Source organism: Hypanus sabinus, chromosome 29 (assembly GCF_030144855.1).
Source record: "Hypanus sabinus isolate sHypSab1 chromosome 29, sHypSab1.hap1, whole genome shotgun sequence".
In the NCBI taxonomy this organism is placed as follows: domain Eukaryota; kingdom Metazoa; phylum Chordata; class Chondrichthyes; order Myliobatiformes; family Dasyatidae; genus Hypanus; species Hypanus sabinus.
Window position 1 is genome coordinate 6,231,637 of NC_082734.1, and position 17,393 is coordinate 6,249,029.

General features: G+C 45.9%; 1 protein-coding gene across 2 annotated transcripts in view; it reads left to right on the top strand.

Moving 5' to 3' along the window:
• Nucleotides 1–16,101, top strand: part of LOC132382928 (peripheral myelin protein 22-like) — a 33,662-nt gene extending 17,561 nt beyond the window's left edge. For both annotated transcript variants that reach the window (XM_059953502.1, XM_059953503.1), the window contains exons 2-5: nucleotides 3,103–3,228; nucleotides 9,342–9,438; nucleotides 12,602–12,742; nucleotides 15,496–16,101. In XM_059953502.1, the coding sequence (XP_059809485.1) occupies nucleotides 3,151–3,228; nucleotides 9,342–9,438; nucleotides 12,602–12,742; nucleotides 15,496–15,653 (474 nt within the window). In that variant the 5' untranslated portion in view covers nucleotides 3,103–3,150 and the 3' untranslated portion in view covers nucleotides 15,654–16,101. The remainder of the gene's footprint in view (nucleotides 1–3,102; nucleotides 3,229–9,341; nucleotides 9,439–12,601; nucleotides 12,743–15,495) is intronic.
• Nucleotides 16,102–17,393: the final 1,292 nt, after the last annotated feature.

Here is a 17,393-nt window from a genome sequence, read left to right on the forward strand (position 1 = left end):
TCGGGGAGGAGGTACAGGAGCCTGAAGGCCCACACTCAGTGATTCAGGAACAGCTTCTTCCCCTCTGCCATCGGGGAGGAGGTACAGGAGCCTGAAGGCCCACACTCAGTGATTCAGGAACAGTCTCTTCCTCTCTGCCATCAGGGAGGAGGTACAGGACCCTGAAGGCCCACACTCAGTGATTCAGGAATAGTCTCTTCCCCTCTGCCATCAGGGAGGAGGTACAGGAGCCTGAAGGCACACACTCAGTGATTCAGGAACAGTCTCTTCCTCTCTGCCATCAGGGAGGAGGTACAGGAGCCTGAAGGCCCACACTCAGTGATTCAGGAATAGTCTCTTCCCCTCTGCCATCAGGGAGGAGGTACAGGAGCCTGAAGGCCCACACTCAGTGATTCAGGAACAGTCTCTTCCTCTCTGCCATCAGGGAGGAGGTACAGGAGCCTGAAGGCCCACACTCAGTGATTCAGGAATAGTCTCTTCCCCTCTGCCATCAGGGAGGAGATACAGAGGCCTGAAGGCACACACTCAGTGATTCAGGAACAGCTTCTTCTTCTCCGCCATCCAATTTCTGAATGGGCATTGAACCCATTAATATAGATATATTTACTGTAATTCAATTTTTATTAATATTGCTCTGTACTGCTGCCACAAAACAAATTTTGCAATGTTACACCATATTAATTCTGATTCTGAGATCAAGTGAAGGTTCCTCAAAGATAAAGATTAATTTTTTTGTCACCTGTACATGAAAACATTGAAACATAGTGAAACGCATTGCTTGCATCAACTCCCAACACAGTCCGAGAATGGGTTGGGAGCTGCCCACAGGGTTGGCACACTTCCAGTGGCAACATGGCATGCCCACGGCTTACTACTTGTACGCCTTTGGAATGTGGGAGCGGACAAATGACAGTGGTGGGAATTGTACCCGAGAGGCTGGCACTATAAAGCATTATGTGCTTAAGACCTGTTGCTTCGGGCAGATCGAGCTCGTCAGCTGTGGTTGGTAGCTCATCGATAAGAAGGAGAACTCTGGCCTCACACTTCCCACAGCACAAACGTGAAAAACTGCAGATGCTGGAAATCCGAGCAACGCACACACACAAAATGCTGGAGGATCTCAGCAGGCCAGGCAGCATCTATGGGGAGAAAAGTACAGCTGACGTTTCGGGCCGAAAACCTTCGGCAGGACCCAGCCCAAAACGTCGACTGTACTTTTTTTTTCCTCCATAGGTTCTGCCTGGCCCGCTGAGTTCCAGTGCTTTGCGTGTGTTATTTCAAACCTCCGCTGTCTTGTGGCTATACCCGCTCATGGGGTAGGCTTTGGGAGTAAAACCCTGAGGGAAAAATCCAGAGCTGGAGTCCCCAAGTCCCTACGTTGAGTGCAACGCTGACTGGCAACTCCTGCAGGTGCCAAACTGTATCGATCTCTGCCATTCCTTTGGATTCATCAGCTACGTGGAGAGGGGAAGCCTGCTCTCCGTGTCGTACTGCCCTGGCTTGCTAGGACCCAATACCCCGTGGTCGAACCATGACCGTCAGAGAGCCAGTCAGCTGTTAGGCTTCAGAGTCTCCTCACCTCGTGCAGCAACCTCTGGAGCAGTGATGACCAGACGGGTATCTAAGGGAGACTGAGCAACTTTATCCCTTCTGAATGTGTGTGGCGGTATGAATGCTGTTACCTTGTAGCTTCAGAATCTGGCTCAGTCCCAATCTCAGCTCGTAGCGGAGTCACTACGTGCTCCCTGTCACTGTCAGGTTACCTTCCACCCTCCTGCTGCTGTATTAGATGGTTAACTGGCTGCTATAAGCTGTCACTTGGTGTCAATGCATGGTGGGGGGGGGGGGGGAATGTCAAAGGGAGTTAGTCGATGGTCAAATACAAGAAGATAGATTGCAGATGGAGCTGCAGTCGGTGCTGTTCACTCACTGCTGCCCTCTGGTGTTCATTCACTGAAGAACAAGCTGGACCAGGACAACTTGCCATCAGTTCTTTTTCCTTTTTGACTATAATTTTCTGAAATTGTAACCATAAGTGCTGTTTGTACCGTGTGGTATTGGTTATGTGTTTTGCACCTTGCCCCGGAGGAATGCTGTTTTGTTTGGCGATATTCATGTACGGTTGAACGATAATTGAACTTGACTTGAGGGAGGAAATGGGACCGATCTTTTTGCTGTGACTGGGGGGCTGATATGGACCTGATGGGCCAAGTGGCCTCCTGTATCTAAGCAGGAAGGGATCGTCCTTTCTACAGATTGTACTGAGTAATGGTGGTTGTCCGTCGACGACAGGAAACTTGTGTTGGAGAGTTCTTTTTGGGTCGACTCCATTTATCTGGTCTCAATCCAAAACATTAACTGCAGATGCTGTTGGACCCATCGGGTACACCTAGATTCTGTCATCGGTAGCCTCCCATGTCTGTAGTTAGATCATGAATTGCAGGAATCTTGGCTGTTACCTTCAATGTATCCAATTATCGTTCATTAAATGTTGGAAGATTCACAACCTACCTGGAGTTCAGCTGATTCCAGCTATATATGAAGTTGAATGAGCAACCAGACCAGGTCTGGGCCCCTTGACAGAGAGAGAGGAAGTGCTGACATTGGGGAGGTTCACAAGAATTATCCTGGGTCTGAAAGGGAGCATTTGATGGCTCTGGACTTGTACTCGCTGGAGTTTTGAAGAATGAGGGAGGATCTCATTGAAATCTACTGAATATTGAAAGACCTAGGTAGAGTGGACATGAAGAAAATGTTTGGCATTGTGGGAGAGTTTAAGGCCAGAGGACATAGCCTCAGAATACAAGGCCGTCCCTTTAGAACAGAGATCAGAATGGATTTTTATTTTTGTAAACCAGAGGGTAGTGAATCTGTGGCATTCATTGCCACAGACGGCTGTGGAGGCCAAGTCATTGGGTATATTTAAAGCAGAGGTTGATGGGTTCTTTATTAGAAGGTTACAGGGAGAAGTCAGGAGAATGAAGTTGTGAAGGACAATAAATCAGCCACTGTGGAAGGACAGAACAGAATGGATGGATTGAATGGCCTAATTCTGCTCCTATGTCTTATGAAGTGCACTAACTGTATTTGTACTCTCCACAGGGTCAGAATTGTGCAGCAATCATCCAAAGATAACTTCTTAGATTCAATATGTTGCTGTTGCTAGTGTCAGTCTTCCTCCTGCATCTGATGATCATCATCTTTCTCATCATCTCTACAGCTAACAATGTAAGTATGGGATGGGGCTCACGCTGTCGGCTTTTCCCACTTCCGATTGGTTCTAGCACCTAAAGTAATGGAGTGTTTTGGTATAGATGTGGGGCTCGGTCACATCCATCTCCAGTACCAGTCTTCCATCTGTGAAAATGAACCAGAATTTTCTTGAGCCTGGTCTGGTGGGCATGTCCCATAGCTATAACCTTTGACCCCCTTACTAATCAAGAACCTATCAACCTCTGCTTTAAATATACCCAATCACTTGGTCTCCACGGTTATCTGTGCCAAAGAATTCCGCAGATTCAGCACCCTCTGGCTAAAGAAATTCTTCCTCATCTCTGTTCTAAAGGGAACGTCCTTCTGTTCTGAGGCTGTGTCCTCTGGCCCTAGATGAACCCACTATAAGAAACATCCTCTCCACGTCCTCTGTATCTGGGCCTTTCAATATTCAATAGGTTTCAATGAGATCCCCCCTCCATCATTCTTCTAAACTCCAGTGAGCAGAGGCCCAACATTTTATTTTGTGTATCCATTGTAGACTAGCAACGTGATCCTTTATATATTTGCCATATTTCCTATCCTCTGGAAGTTTTCAAAACTTGTCGAGCAAGGTTCCAGTCACAAAGGCTCAAGTCCCATGATTCACATCGCAAATCTCTTCCTGGATCATGGAGGTGATCCATCATGCTCCGAGCTGCTGGTCAGTCTTATTAATGACCAGAAGTAATTGGATAGTGACATGTGACACAACCTGCCTTCACACCTGCTCCAGGGTGACACTCAATCTTCAAGGGGGATGGGGTTAGGTTGGAGTGATGATCACTCCAATCATTTTCTGTAATGATCAATAAACCAATTATTTGAATCAAATGACCTTGCCTAGAGTCTACACTTGTCCCTGGCACCCCCATTTCTGACACCTGTCCCACACCCTCCCCAGTGTGCACGCTCACCATTCCCAACATCTTTTTGCTCCTGCCAGATTTACAAACTTACCCTCCGCTCCACATTGACAGATAAAGTACTGTGCAAATGTCTTGGGCACCCTAGCTACATATAAAGTGTCCATAAAAATTATTCACCTCCCCCACCCAATAAGTTTTCATGTTTTATTGTTTTACAACATTGAATCACAGTGGATTTAATGTGGCTTTTTTGACACTGATCAAAAGAAGAAACTCCTTGTGTTGAAGTGAAAACAGATCTCTACAAAGTGATCTAAATTAATTACAAATATAAAACACAAAATAATTGATTGCATAATATATGGCACACCAAATCATCGCTAGTGCAGCCAGTTGGTTTTAGTAGTCACATAATTAGTTAAATTGAGATTTATTTTTGGAGGTCTGTGTGCAGTCAAGGAGTTTCAGTCGATTGTAGTAAAAATAGACCTGTATCTGGAAGGTCCAACTGCTGGTGAGTCAGTATCCTGGCAAAAACTACACCATGAAGACAAAGGAACACTCGAAGCAACTCCGCAAAAAGGTTATTGAAAAGCACAAGTCAGGAGATGGATACAAGAAAATTTCCAAGTCACTGAATATCCTTTGGAGTAAAGTTAAGTCAATCATCAAGAAATGGAAAGAATTTGGCACATCAAAAATTGAGTGACCCTGCAAGAAGGGGACTAGTGAGGGAGGCCACCAAGAGACCTGTGACAACTCTGGAGGAGTCACAAGTTTCAGTGGCTGAGATGGGAGAGACTGCACAAACAACAACTGTTGCCTGGGTGCTTCACCAGTCACAGCTTTATGGGAGAGTGGCAAAGAGAAAGCCACTGTTGAAAAAAACTCACATGAAATCTCAGCTAGAGTTTGCTTGAAGACATCTGGGAGACTCTGAAGTCAGCAGGAAGAAGGTTCTATGGTCTGATGAAACAAAGATTGAGCTTTTTGGCCACCAGACTAAATGCTATGTTTGACATATGGCCAAACTGCACATCCTTACCGTGAAACGTGGTGGCGGCTGCATTGTGCTGTGGGGGTGTTTCACTGCAGCAGACCCTGGAAGGCTTGTGAAGGTGGAGGGTAAAATGAATGCAGCAAAATACAGGGAAATCCTGGAGGAAAACCTGATACAGCCTCCAAGAGAACTGCAACTTGGGAGATTTCTTTTCAACAAGACAATGATCCCAAGCATAAAGCCAAAGCTGCACAGGAAAGGCCTAAAAACAACAAAGTTAATGTCCTGAGGTGGCCAAGTCAAAATCCAGACGTCAATCCAATTGAGACTTGAAAAGGTCTGTTCACTCGTGATCCCCATGCAATCTAACAGAGCTGAAGCATTTTTGTAAAGAATGGGGGGAAATTGCAGTGCCCAGATGTGCAAAGCTGATGGAGACCTATCCACACAGACACGAGGCTGTAATTGCAACCAAATGTGCATCTACTAAATGCTGACTTGAAGGGATGAATACTTACGCAGTTATTTTGTGTTTTATATTTGTAATTAATTCGGATCACTTTGTGGGTCAAAAGAAGTCCTTTTCTGTTATTCAGTGTCAAAAAGCCAAATTAAATCCACTGTGATTCAATGTTGTAAAACAACAAAACATGAAAACTTTCAAGGGGGTGAATACTTTTTATAGGCACTGTCAGCACAGAATTTTGCACAGAACCATGCAGGTTAGTGTGAGTGAGTTTTGGGCAGGCTATGTTTGCATTGGAAGCACTGATTTGACACAACACATTTCACTCTGTTTTGATGTATACATGACAAATAAAACTAAAATCTTAATCCTGAATAAAACTGTAATCAAAAGTGGAAGAGTCTAGGACAGGAGGCACAGCCTCAAAATAGGCAGATATCCATTTAGAATGGAGATGAGGAATTTCTCTTGCCAGAGAGTGGTGTATCTGTGAAATTCATTGCCATGGATGCTGTTGATGCTAAGTCATTGGGTATATTTAAAGTGGAGGTTGATAGGTTCTTAATTAGTAAGAGTGCCAAAAGTTATGAGAAGAAGGCAGGAGAATGTGGTTGAGAGGTAATACAAATCATTCATGATCAAATGGTAGAACAATCTCAATGTGCAGAATGGTCTAAATCTGCTTCTTGTATCTTGTAGTCTTATCAACAGTGAATGTTGGGAGAAAACGGTAGGTCAGGCAGCATCCATGGGAAGATACAGTGCTAACATTTTAGACCAAGAAGCATTTTGACAGAATTGGAAAAGAAATACTTCATTAGAATTGGGAAAGTGAGTAGAAAGTTAGTGTCAAGTTGCAGAAAAGCAGAAGGAACGGACAGGTGAAAGGGAATACCTGCAGTAGGGTGGGGTCAGAGTACGTTGTAGGGTTTGTCTTCTGGACATACGAGCTCATATGGGTAATTGGCGGAGGATGCACTAATCCCAAAGAGAGTAACAATGTCTTGTTGGGGTGCATCAGCCTGTGGTACTGTAGAGAAAGTAAATGATCTAGATTCACAGAACTTGCAGTAGAAGAGGCCAGTTCTGAAACAAAATGTGGAGGTATCTGAAGTTAGAGAGTTTGCTAGAATCCCCAAAGCTGTAGAGAGTCCAGATGAGTGAGGAAGAGCTTCCCAATTCTCTGCCCTGCTGCCATTCTGACCCATTTGTAAGTGATCTCCTGCAGTGAGGAACAACACCCTTTTTAATTCTAGAATATTGCAGCTTTCCAGACTCCAGGTAACTTGCCTTGTTTCACAACTGACCCTATCTGCCTGCAGGGAATAATTCTGAAAACGTGAAGCTCGGGTGGCTGATGGTTGGGTTGAGTTGTTCTCTGATCTTGGCAATTTACTCAAAACGTTTCGTCACCATACGAGGAGACATCGTCAGTGCGCTGTTAATTGTGGTGAGTCCTCTGGATGCTTGGCCCTTGTACACTTTTAAATCAGCTGATTGGACATAATTTTGGAAACTCAATTGTGATGAGGGGACTCGTCACTGATGGTGAATTTTGTGTGTTATGATCTGGAATTTTGCCTGCATCGGCTCCTAAACAGGGTCATGGCGCAAGCTAATGTTGGGCCTGCGAGAGAATTTCTAGAAGTGTGGTTTTCCGCAAACAATTCCGTAAACAAACACATTGACCTTGAGCCTATTTGTGAGCCGATGCCAACAAAATCCCAGACCACAGCGCACAGAGCTCGCCACACAGCAACCAGCAACGAGATTTCCTGACCCCCATCACAGTTGAGTTTCTGAAATCATGTCCAATCTGCTGACTGAAAAGGATTATAAGGGCCAAGTATTCAGAGGAAACACCGCAATCAACAGTGCCCCGTCAATGTTTCCTCACGTGGTGTTGGCAAGTTGCCAAGATCGGAGAACAACTCAACCCAACCCATTTCTGCCTGTCTTCAGTGATCTTCAGCTCGGGGGGGGGTTTCTTCCATTAGCACAGCCCATCTTGCAGAGCCAGTCCCACCTTCCTACTGTTAGCAACACAGCACCTTCTAACTGTCCCTGTTAACCCATTTGACCAGCAGAACCCACCTTCTGCAGCTCATCTCCATGGCAACCACTGCCTTGCCCTTTCACTGATGCTCCCTTTGTCCTACTTACCCCTTCTCTGCAGCTTAGACCTTTTGAGGCCTCCGTTGATCGGGGTTGACCATGGATGTAGCGTCTTAGCCGTCTACGTGATAATGGCGAGCCAGGCCGGTACGACATGGGGAGCAGGTTGCTACCCATAAAGCAGGCTCCCCTCCCACCCCCCCCCCCACTCCATCAGCTGATGAATCCAAAGGAAGGGCAGAGGCAGATACAATTTGTCACCAGCAGCATTGCAGGAGTTGAACTCCATGTAGGATTGCCTTGGGGGACTCCAGCTCTGGAATTTTTCCTCAGAGTGAGTGGCTGTAGCCACAAGGCAGCGGAGGTTTGCGATCAGAGCTTTCCTCCTCCTCGATGAGCTGCCAACCACGGCTGATGAGCCACATCTGCCCGAAGCGACGTTTTAAGGCAGCAGTAACCCGCCTTTTCCCCCCTCTCCCGTCAGTAGAAATGGTTCCACCAGGCTCAGTAGTTAAGCTGCACATGAAGGCCAGGAGCTGGACCTGGTTGTCAGACGCAGTTTGAGGCAAACACCATCGGAAGCGTTTAATAGGTAGTGGGAGCTTGTCCCCATTACCATCCCCAGCTATAACTACCCTAAGGAACTCAGACCTAACTCTTTCCCAGTTCTGAAGAAAGACTGCTGACTCAAAACATTGACTGCATCACTCTCCACAGTTGCTGCCCAGCTTCCTGAGAATTTAAACACAAAGTGCACTGCAGATGCTGTGGTCAAATCAACACATACAAACAAGCTGGATGAACTCAGCAGGTCGGGCAGCATCCATTGAAAGGAGCAGTCAACATTTCAGGCCAAGACCCTTCGTCAGGACTCGCGGTCAACGGATGCGCCTGACCTGCTTTCATCCAGCGTGTTTGTACGTGTTGATTTGACCACAGCACCTGCACTGTACTTTGTGTATACAGTGTCTTGAAACTTGTTTCATGGCAGCAGTACATTAAATAAAAACTATAAATTACAGTCAGTGTACATATTTAAAAATGTGTAGTACAAAAAGAGAGAAAAATACTGAGGTTGTATTTATGGGATCGGCAGAGGGGAAGAAGCTGTATTCAGAAATCGGATGGCAGAGGGGAAGAAGCTGTTCCTGAATTGTTGAGTGTGAGCCTTCAGTCTCCTGTACCTCCTCCCTGACGGTAGCAATGAGAAGAGGGTGTGTCCTGGGTGATGCAGGACCTTAAGAGTGGACGCCACCTTTTAAAGATGTTCTGGGTGCTGTGCCCACGATGGAGCTGGCCGAGTTTACAACTTCCTGCAGCCTTTTCCGATCCTGGGCAGCGGCCCCTCCGTACCAGAAGGTGACCCAACCAGTTCGAATGCTCTCCACGGTACAGTGTGAGTATCTTTTGGTGACAGCAGTCCTCGAACACTTAAGGAAATATTAGGATACACAAGGATACCAACAGGATACATTGATAAACAACGGCCATCTGGGTCAGCGGTTGTGCCTCAGCTCAGGATCGGATTAAAATTACGTCTACTCGAATCATGGTTATCTATTTGTTCGTTGGCCTGGATTTCTCACCACCATCCCATTTCTTTTCCATGCTGTATGGTGACTATTTCTTCTGCTCACAGGTGTGGTGGACCACAAATGATTATGGCAAGGACATTTGGAGGAAATGTTTCTACAACAACGGCACCTGTACCTCTATAGACTATCCAGGCTTGGATGGTAAGTCCATTTGCCACTAGCATCCAAAATCTGTGCTGTCTGTTGCTCCCTGGACACCCTGTCTTGGCTTTAATGGGTTTATTCAGTCTCTCGGATACAAACTTAAAGTCATAGAGAAGTAAAGCACAGAAACAAGCCCTTTGGCCCATCTAGTCTGTGCTGAAACTGCCTACAATGGGATCACAGCCCTCCATATCCCTACTATCCATGCACCCAATTTTTCTTCTTTTGGGTGTTTATCAGTCTTTTCTTTAAAAGGACTTGTGTGCATTGAAACCTACAGAGAAATGTGTTGCCTGTGTTGAGGATGTGCCGGGTGTCAGCACACTTCCCGTCCTAATGCGGCATTCCCACAAGTTACTGACCCTAGCTCGTACATCTTGGAAATGTGGGAGGACATGGAGGAAACGTACGTGGTCACGGGGAGATGTACAAATTTCTTACAGGCGGCGGTGGGCACTGTAAAATGTTACGCTAACCGTGCCACACCGGAAGAGAAAAGGGACCTATGTCAGAAGACTTCTGACCTCTCAATCTACTGCAGCTCCACAAACCCTGGTTAGGCCACACTTGGAACCGCACACTAAGCACATCCTTCCCCTCACTTTCTGCTCTCCGCAGGGATCGCTCCCTATGTCTATTTATTCCTCCCCAGTGATTTCCCTCTCCCTCCTGGCACTTATCCTTGCAAGTGGAACAAGTGCTACACCTGCCCCTACACCACCTCCCCTCACCACCATTCAGGGCCCCAAACAGAACCTTCCAGGTGAGGTGACGCTTCACCTGTGAGTCTGCTGGGGTCGTATACTGTGTCCGGTGCTCCCGGTGCGGCCTCCTGTATATCGGTGAGACCTGGCGTAGATTGGGAGAGCGCCTTGCCGTGCACCTACGTTCCGTCCATCCGAGAAAGCAGGATCTCCCAGTGACCACCCATTTTAATTCCACTTCCCATTCCCAAATGTCTATCCATGGCTGCCTCCACTGTTGAGATGAGGCCACTCTTGGTTTGGAGGGACAACACCTCATATTGCATTTCAGTAGCCTCCAACCTGATGGCATGAACATTGATTTTTTTTTTTGAACTTCTGGTAACACCCCTCACACCCCACTCTTTCACCATTTCCCATCCCCTTTTCCTTCTCTCATCTTATCCCCTTGCCCACCCATTGCCTCCCTCTGGTGCTCCCCCCCCCCCCACCCATTTCTTCCATGGCCTTCTGTCTCTTTCACCAATTTACTTCCCAACTCTTTACTTCAACCCTCCCCCTCCAGGTTTCATCTATCACCTTGTGTTTCTCTCTCCCCCCCAGCTTTCTTTCTCAGGTCTCGGCCCGAAACGTCGACTGCACTCTTCTCCTAGATGCTGCCTGGCCTGCTGAGTTCCTCCAGCATTTTGTGTGTGTTGCTCAGATTTCCAGCATCTGCAGATTTTCTCTTGTTTGTCTTGTTAAGGGAAGGATGGGAAGCTTTAGAGAGGGTGCAAAGGAGATTTACCGGGATGCTGCCTGGATTGGAGAAAATGGCTTATGAGGATAGTTGAGTGAGCTGGACCTCTTCTCTTTGGAGAGGAGGATTTCAGGTGACTTGACAGAAGTCTACAAGGTGATAAGTGGTGTAGAGTACACTGCCAAAGATTTTTCCCAGGGTGGAAATGACTAATACAAGGCGGCACAACTTTAGGATTTTTGGAGGAAAGTATGGGGGTGGGGTGGTGACGACGTGGAACGCGCTGCCAGGGGTGGTGGCAGAGACGGGTATATTCACAAGACCCTTGGGTAACCTTTTAGCTTTCATCCATGTGTTTGAGAGAGGGAAGGGTTAAATTAATCTTGGAGTAGGTTAAAAATTCAAAGCAACATCATGGGCTTGAGGGTCTGTATAGCGGGGTACTGTTCCACATTCTGGGAAGAGATTGTTTAGAGCAGGGGTTCCAACCTTTTTTATGCCATGGACCAATACTATTAAGCAAGGGGTCCATGGACCCCAGATTGGGAACCCCTGGTTTAGGGACTGGGAAAAATGGAAGGGATGAAAATAAAAGTCTGTATCAGTTTTGTGTTCTTTCTATTTGTTGGATTGTGGTGTCAATTTTTTATCTTTCTGTTTTTCTTGCAGTTTAATTTTTTTTTATGCTTGTGCTTCTATAAACATGTTCAGTGAATATTTTCTAGAAGTTTCAGTATAGATGCTTCTGTAATTTTTCTAGAAACCTTTCGGTTTTCAGTAGCGGGTATCAGGGCCACTTGAATCTGGGAAGTTTCTCAGTTAATTGTTATCACTGGAATTTCATATCTCCCGAAAACAGGCAGTGACTGCTTTTGCTTTAATCTCTCTGCTCTTGTAACACTTCAAGGTACATTTACGATGAAAGTATGTGTATGCAACTTCCAGGTTCATCTCCTTACAGGCAGCCATGAAATCCACTAGATCTCATTTTTAAAAAAGACCCACCACCCAATGTGTACGGAGGAGGGAAAAAAAAAAATTATGCAAAATATAACTGCAGGAAAAAAGCCTTTTGAAGTGCAGTCATCAAAGAGAGTCCAAGACACATAGTTTAGTGCAGAGCCAGAGTAAATGTCGCGGAGCGCTGAGCTGAACCAGCCCATTCATCACCTTGGGGACCTGACACCCTGACCTTTTCGATCTGGCCCAGTGCTCAAGTCGTCATCCAGACATTGGGTTCAGTCACCTCAGTATCCTCTGGTACCTGGGCACTGCCACCTGGATTTGGCCTATACCTGACCTTTCTGATTCAGCAAGGTGCTTAAATTGATTGAACCCTGGGTCTTCCTCACTCTCACCTTGCCTGTGCTGTCACATCGAATCGCCTCCAAGTCCAAAGGGAAGTCGCAGACTACTGTCCACAGTGGTCGTTTGCCAGAAAAGGAGTGACTAACAAAGTATTTACTGGATTTCCCCCCTCTCGTTGGCCATCAGCCAGAAATCGCTGAGATGCACCAGTGTTATTTTAAACCAGATTACTTATTTGTTAGCAATATGTCTCATTATTGACTTCTGAAGAAGCTTTCAATTGCAAACCTATCAGAATCTAATGAATTAATGTATTCAAGTTTGTAGAAAAGAGGGAAAAATGGGAAACTCCCCCCTAAGTGTCTTGGTTTCTCTCCTCACCTGGTGACCTTTCACCTTGTACCTTTAGAATCCTTGCAGGCGATCCAGGCGTGCATGGTGCTGGCGGTGATCTTCAGCTGCTGTGGGCTCTTCGTCTTCATCTGCCAGCTCTTTACACTGAAGAAAGGAAATCGATTCATCTTCTCCGGTGTCTTCCAGCTGCTCGCCTGTAAGTCTGGATACATTTTGCTCTTAGGAATAACCTGGAGGATGTAATGCTCGAGGGGTTGATGGTTAAGTTGAGTTGTTCTCCGATCTTGGCAGTTCACTTGCAAGCGTTCCGTCACCATGCGGGGAGACGTTGTCAATGTGCCATGGGTCCTCCGAATGCTTGGCCTTCACACACTTTTCAATCAGCTGGCTGGCCGTCATTTCAGAAACTCCGTTGTGATGCGGGGAGGATGTCTGGTCGCTGATGGGCTGTGTGGTGAACTTTGTGGTTGGGAGCTTTGTCCTCATCGGCTCATAAATAGGACCGGGGACCATGTGTTTGTTTACGGAACTGTTGGTGGTAAACCACGCTTCTTGGAATTCTCTTGTGTGCCGGGTTTTCATTTACCCAGTTAACCAGTGAAGATCAAGAGTGGCACAGATTCGACTGGACGTCAGTGGATGTCACGGCGCCAGTGAACACGCAGCGTGCAAGAGAACTCCTAGAAGTGTGGCTTTCCATGGAAAATTCAGTGAACAAACACGCAGACCTCAATCCTATTTATCAGCTGTTGCCAGCAAAATTCCCGACCATAGTGCACGAAGTTCATCGCACAGCCACTCGACGACGAGATTGCCTCCCCACATCACGATTGAGTATCCGAAATGACACTTAAATTTGCTGATTGAAAAGTATATAAAGGCCAAGCATTCGGACAGCGCGCTGGCGACGTCTCCTCAGGTGGTGATGAAACGTTTACAAGTGATTTGCCAAGCTGGGAGAATAACATTCTGTTCTTTGTAGTCACTCGCGGTTGATGGTCAGAGGGATTTAAGAAGACAAAATAGCAGCTGTTAGTTAAATCATTGCATTCAAGAAGTCCTGGGACATGCAAGAAACAGGAAGGAAATAGCTAGGTGCCTTCATGCAAAGTCTGACAGTCTTATTCATTTAATAAAAGGATGTATTCTAACTTCTTCTCATGGAACAGGGGGTCCCAACCTTTTTCATGCTATGGACTAATACCAATAAGCAAGTGGTCTGTGAACCTTGGGTTGGGAACCCCTGACATACAGTCAGAGTTGTACAGCTTAGAAAGAGGCCCCTCGGCCCATCTAGTCCATGCTGAACAACTATTCAGCCTATTCCCATTGACCTGCACCCTGGACACATCCTTCCCATCCAGGTACCCATCTAAATTTCTCTTAAATGTTGAAATCAAGCCTGTATCCACCTCCATCACTATCTGAGTGAAGAATTTCCCCCTCATGTTCACCCTTGACCTCTAGTTTTAGTCTCACCCAGCCCCAGTGGTAAAAGCCTGCTTGCATTTACCCTAATAATTTTGTATATCAAATCTCTCCTCATTCTCCTACGCTCTAGGGCAGGGATTCTTAACCTCTTTTATGTCATCGACTTCTACTGTTAACCACAGGCTCCATGGATCTCGGGAATAAAGTCTTAACATATTCAACCTTCCCAAACTATAAGCCGATTAAATCTGAAAATCAGCCGAGTGTCCGGTTTCGAGTGTCTGTGTTTACTCATCCACATTGTGGCCTTGGGTCAGAATCTGTCTATCCCCTGCTGCCCTCGCAGTGCGGCTATGCAGTGAGTTAAACACCATCTCAAAACAGAAATCACCTGAGGTGGAAACAACTGTCAGGGCTTTGAGAAACATAGAAAATAGGTGCAGGAGTTGGCCATTCAGCCCTTCGAGCCTGCACCGCCATTCAGTGTGATCATGGCTGATCATCCAACTCAGAACCCTGTACCTGCTTTCTCTCCATACCCCCTGATCCCTTTAGCCACAAGGGCCATATCTAACTTCCTCTTAACTATAGCCAATGAACCGGCCTCAACTGTTTCCTGTGGCAGAGAATTCCACAGATTCACCACTGTCTGTGTGAAGAAGGTTTTCCTCATCTCGGTCCTAAAAGGCTTCCCCTTTATCTTTAAACTGTGACCCCTTGATCTGGACTTCCCCAACATCGGAAACAATCTTCCTGCATCTAGCCTGTCCAATCCCTTTAGAATTTTATACGTTTCAGTAAGATCCCCCCCTCAATCTTCTAAACTGAGATCTTGAATGTGAAACTGCAGCAAGTAAAATAGTATTCATTTCAATACAGAATCACCAGGCACCTGACGATATTAAAATTGTCGATTATTCTCGCAGTTCTAACCAATATAATACATGTACACATCACTCCATAACTATGCCCTGTGCCAAGAGTGAATTTGTGGTACCATACTTACAAGCAGTATTTTGTCTCCACGCCTCGTGGCGCATCGGGTGGCAACCTTGCCGTTTCTTTAGCGCTTTTGTTTGTTTTTTTACGAGGCCGTGTTTCTAGCCCGGCACAGATGGAAAGCATGAAAGGAGCCAGCCGGATTCGAACCCACTCCGGTGCAGATGCCACAACACCTTCGGAGGGCCATAGTAGCAATAGGCGATAAACGTAATACTTAAAAATGTTTGCCAATGTTAACAAAATTTAAGACTCACAGATATTGCTGTTTTGGTGGATGAATGTCTTTTCACCACGTGGTTCTAACTGAGTCCAAATTAATTCACACAGGAAATGATGTAAAAAAATTTGTGTACAGGAAGTGATGTTCATAGGAAACCAACTGCGCCTCTAGAGGCCAGAACATGTCCTGAGCGAGTGTGCAAGAAAGGAAGGTTCTCCTCAGAGGCTCTTGCTGAGTATTTTGGATGATTTTGCTAATACGGTGAAATTGACAGATGTTTTTGTGCCCTCCTCCAGGTCTGTGTACGGTGATCGCGACTAGCATCTACACCATTTACTTCCACCATAGTGACAAGGAAGGCTGGTACGGCTCCTCCTGCGTCCTCGCCTGGCTCTGTTTCCCGTTGTCTCTGATCAGCGGAATAATGTACAACATACTTCGCAAGAGAGAGTAGACCTCCCCCGACAGCCAATGTACAAGGCTCAGGGAGGGGGCTCTTGAAAATGGATCTTGGGGCCTAGTTAATTTTTTTTAAAGCAATGTTAAACTGGATTTCCATTTTGAAAAGACAATGCTATTTTTGTAAATTCTTTGTCATTTACTCGTACTCCCTTGTGCTCTTCTGTTCTCAACCTCCCCCCACCACACAAACCCATGCCTGATATCTGTTAGCTGAAAGGTGTGCAGCCTATCCAAGGGTTTGCCCTGTGTGTAGCACAGAGGCCATCCTCAAATGAGAGGATCTTGCCTTCCTGTTTCTCACACAAACTTGAGGCAGTACATATTTTAAATAATTACGTAATAGGGGCTTTTGTTTTTCCCTGCCTTCCCCCCCCCCCCCCAACTTACAAAAATCTGGGTCTTATGGTCTTGGGGAGTGAGGAAATTTGAACAGATACAAATCCTGATAGATTCATGATTAGTCAGGGCATCAAAAGTTACTAGGAGAAAGTGGTTGAGAGGGATAATAAATCAGCCAGACGGACCAGCAGAGCAGGCTCAATGGGCCGAATGGCCTAATTCTGCTCTTGCGTCTAATACCTCAGACTCTGCCACCTACCAATGGAGAATATGCACTCCATTTGAAAACTCCTGTTTGATTGAATTCTGGTCAGAAGCTAAGTTGCCCAGATCCAAAAGATACCTCTGGCCAATAAACAACTTGTTTCTTTTTATTTGCCATGCCAGTGCACCCAAAGTAGATTTGTTCCTAAAGCCTGTTCTGTCTTCATTTTGCCTTAGCACTTCTTTTACCGTTATAGTGTTGTGGCTTCTGCTCCAGTCCCTCTTTTGGGGGGTGGGGGTGAAATGGGCAGGTGGGCAGCACTCTTCTGAAGGATGGTTGGGGCTGGGGGTGAGACCTGTCCTCCCACCAACCACACGCAAGATCCAATTAAGCAAAATGGTATGAGATTGCAGAACAGCATTGCGGCCTCTTCATTCTGCTTGGAGTTTAGTTACATAGTACTTCAAACAGCTTTAAAATAAGGGTGGACCCTAATCTGGTTCTCAAAAAAGATGGGTTTCGAAGCCATCTCATCTATACGTTATTCCTCTTTATTACCGGGGAGAATAAAATAGCCCTTTCAAAATTCCTCTAGGAACTCGGCAAATCAGGTAGCATTAAGAGACTACTAGACAGATATATGGAGGAATTTAAGGTGGAGGGTTATATGGGAGGCAGGGTTTGATGGTCGGTACAGCATTGTGGGCCGAAGGGCCTGTACTGTGCTGTATTGTTCTATGTTCTATCTATGGAAGGGAATAAGTAGCCGTGGTTTCAGTCTAATGAAGGGTCTCAGCCCGAAACGCCAACTCTTTTATTCCTATTCGTGGATGTCGTCTGACCTATTGGGTCCCCCAGCGCGTTGTGTGTTCCAGAAGGCTCCAGCATCTCTTGTGTTTAAAAATCCCTTTTCGATCAATTTTTTAGAAAAATTTTAAATCTCTCTCGGGCTAACTAATATATTCCCAGCATCTAGTTTAATTAATTATATATTTTAAAAAGTCACAAAGTGAAACACACAAGAGTAAATCACACAGCCAGCCAATCCCATTCTTGTAGAAGTTTCCTCGTTCTGATGTGTTCCTCAGTGAAAGTGCGTTAGAGTTCGATTAATCTTTTCAGACTTTCTCTCCCCCACAGACACACAAACACACTTCCAATCAGTGTTCAGTGTAGATTTATTAAAGA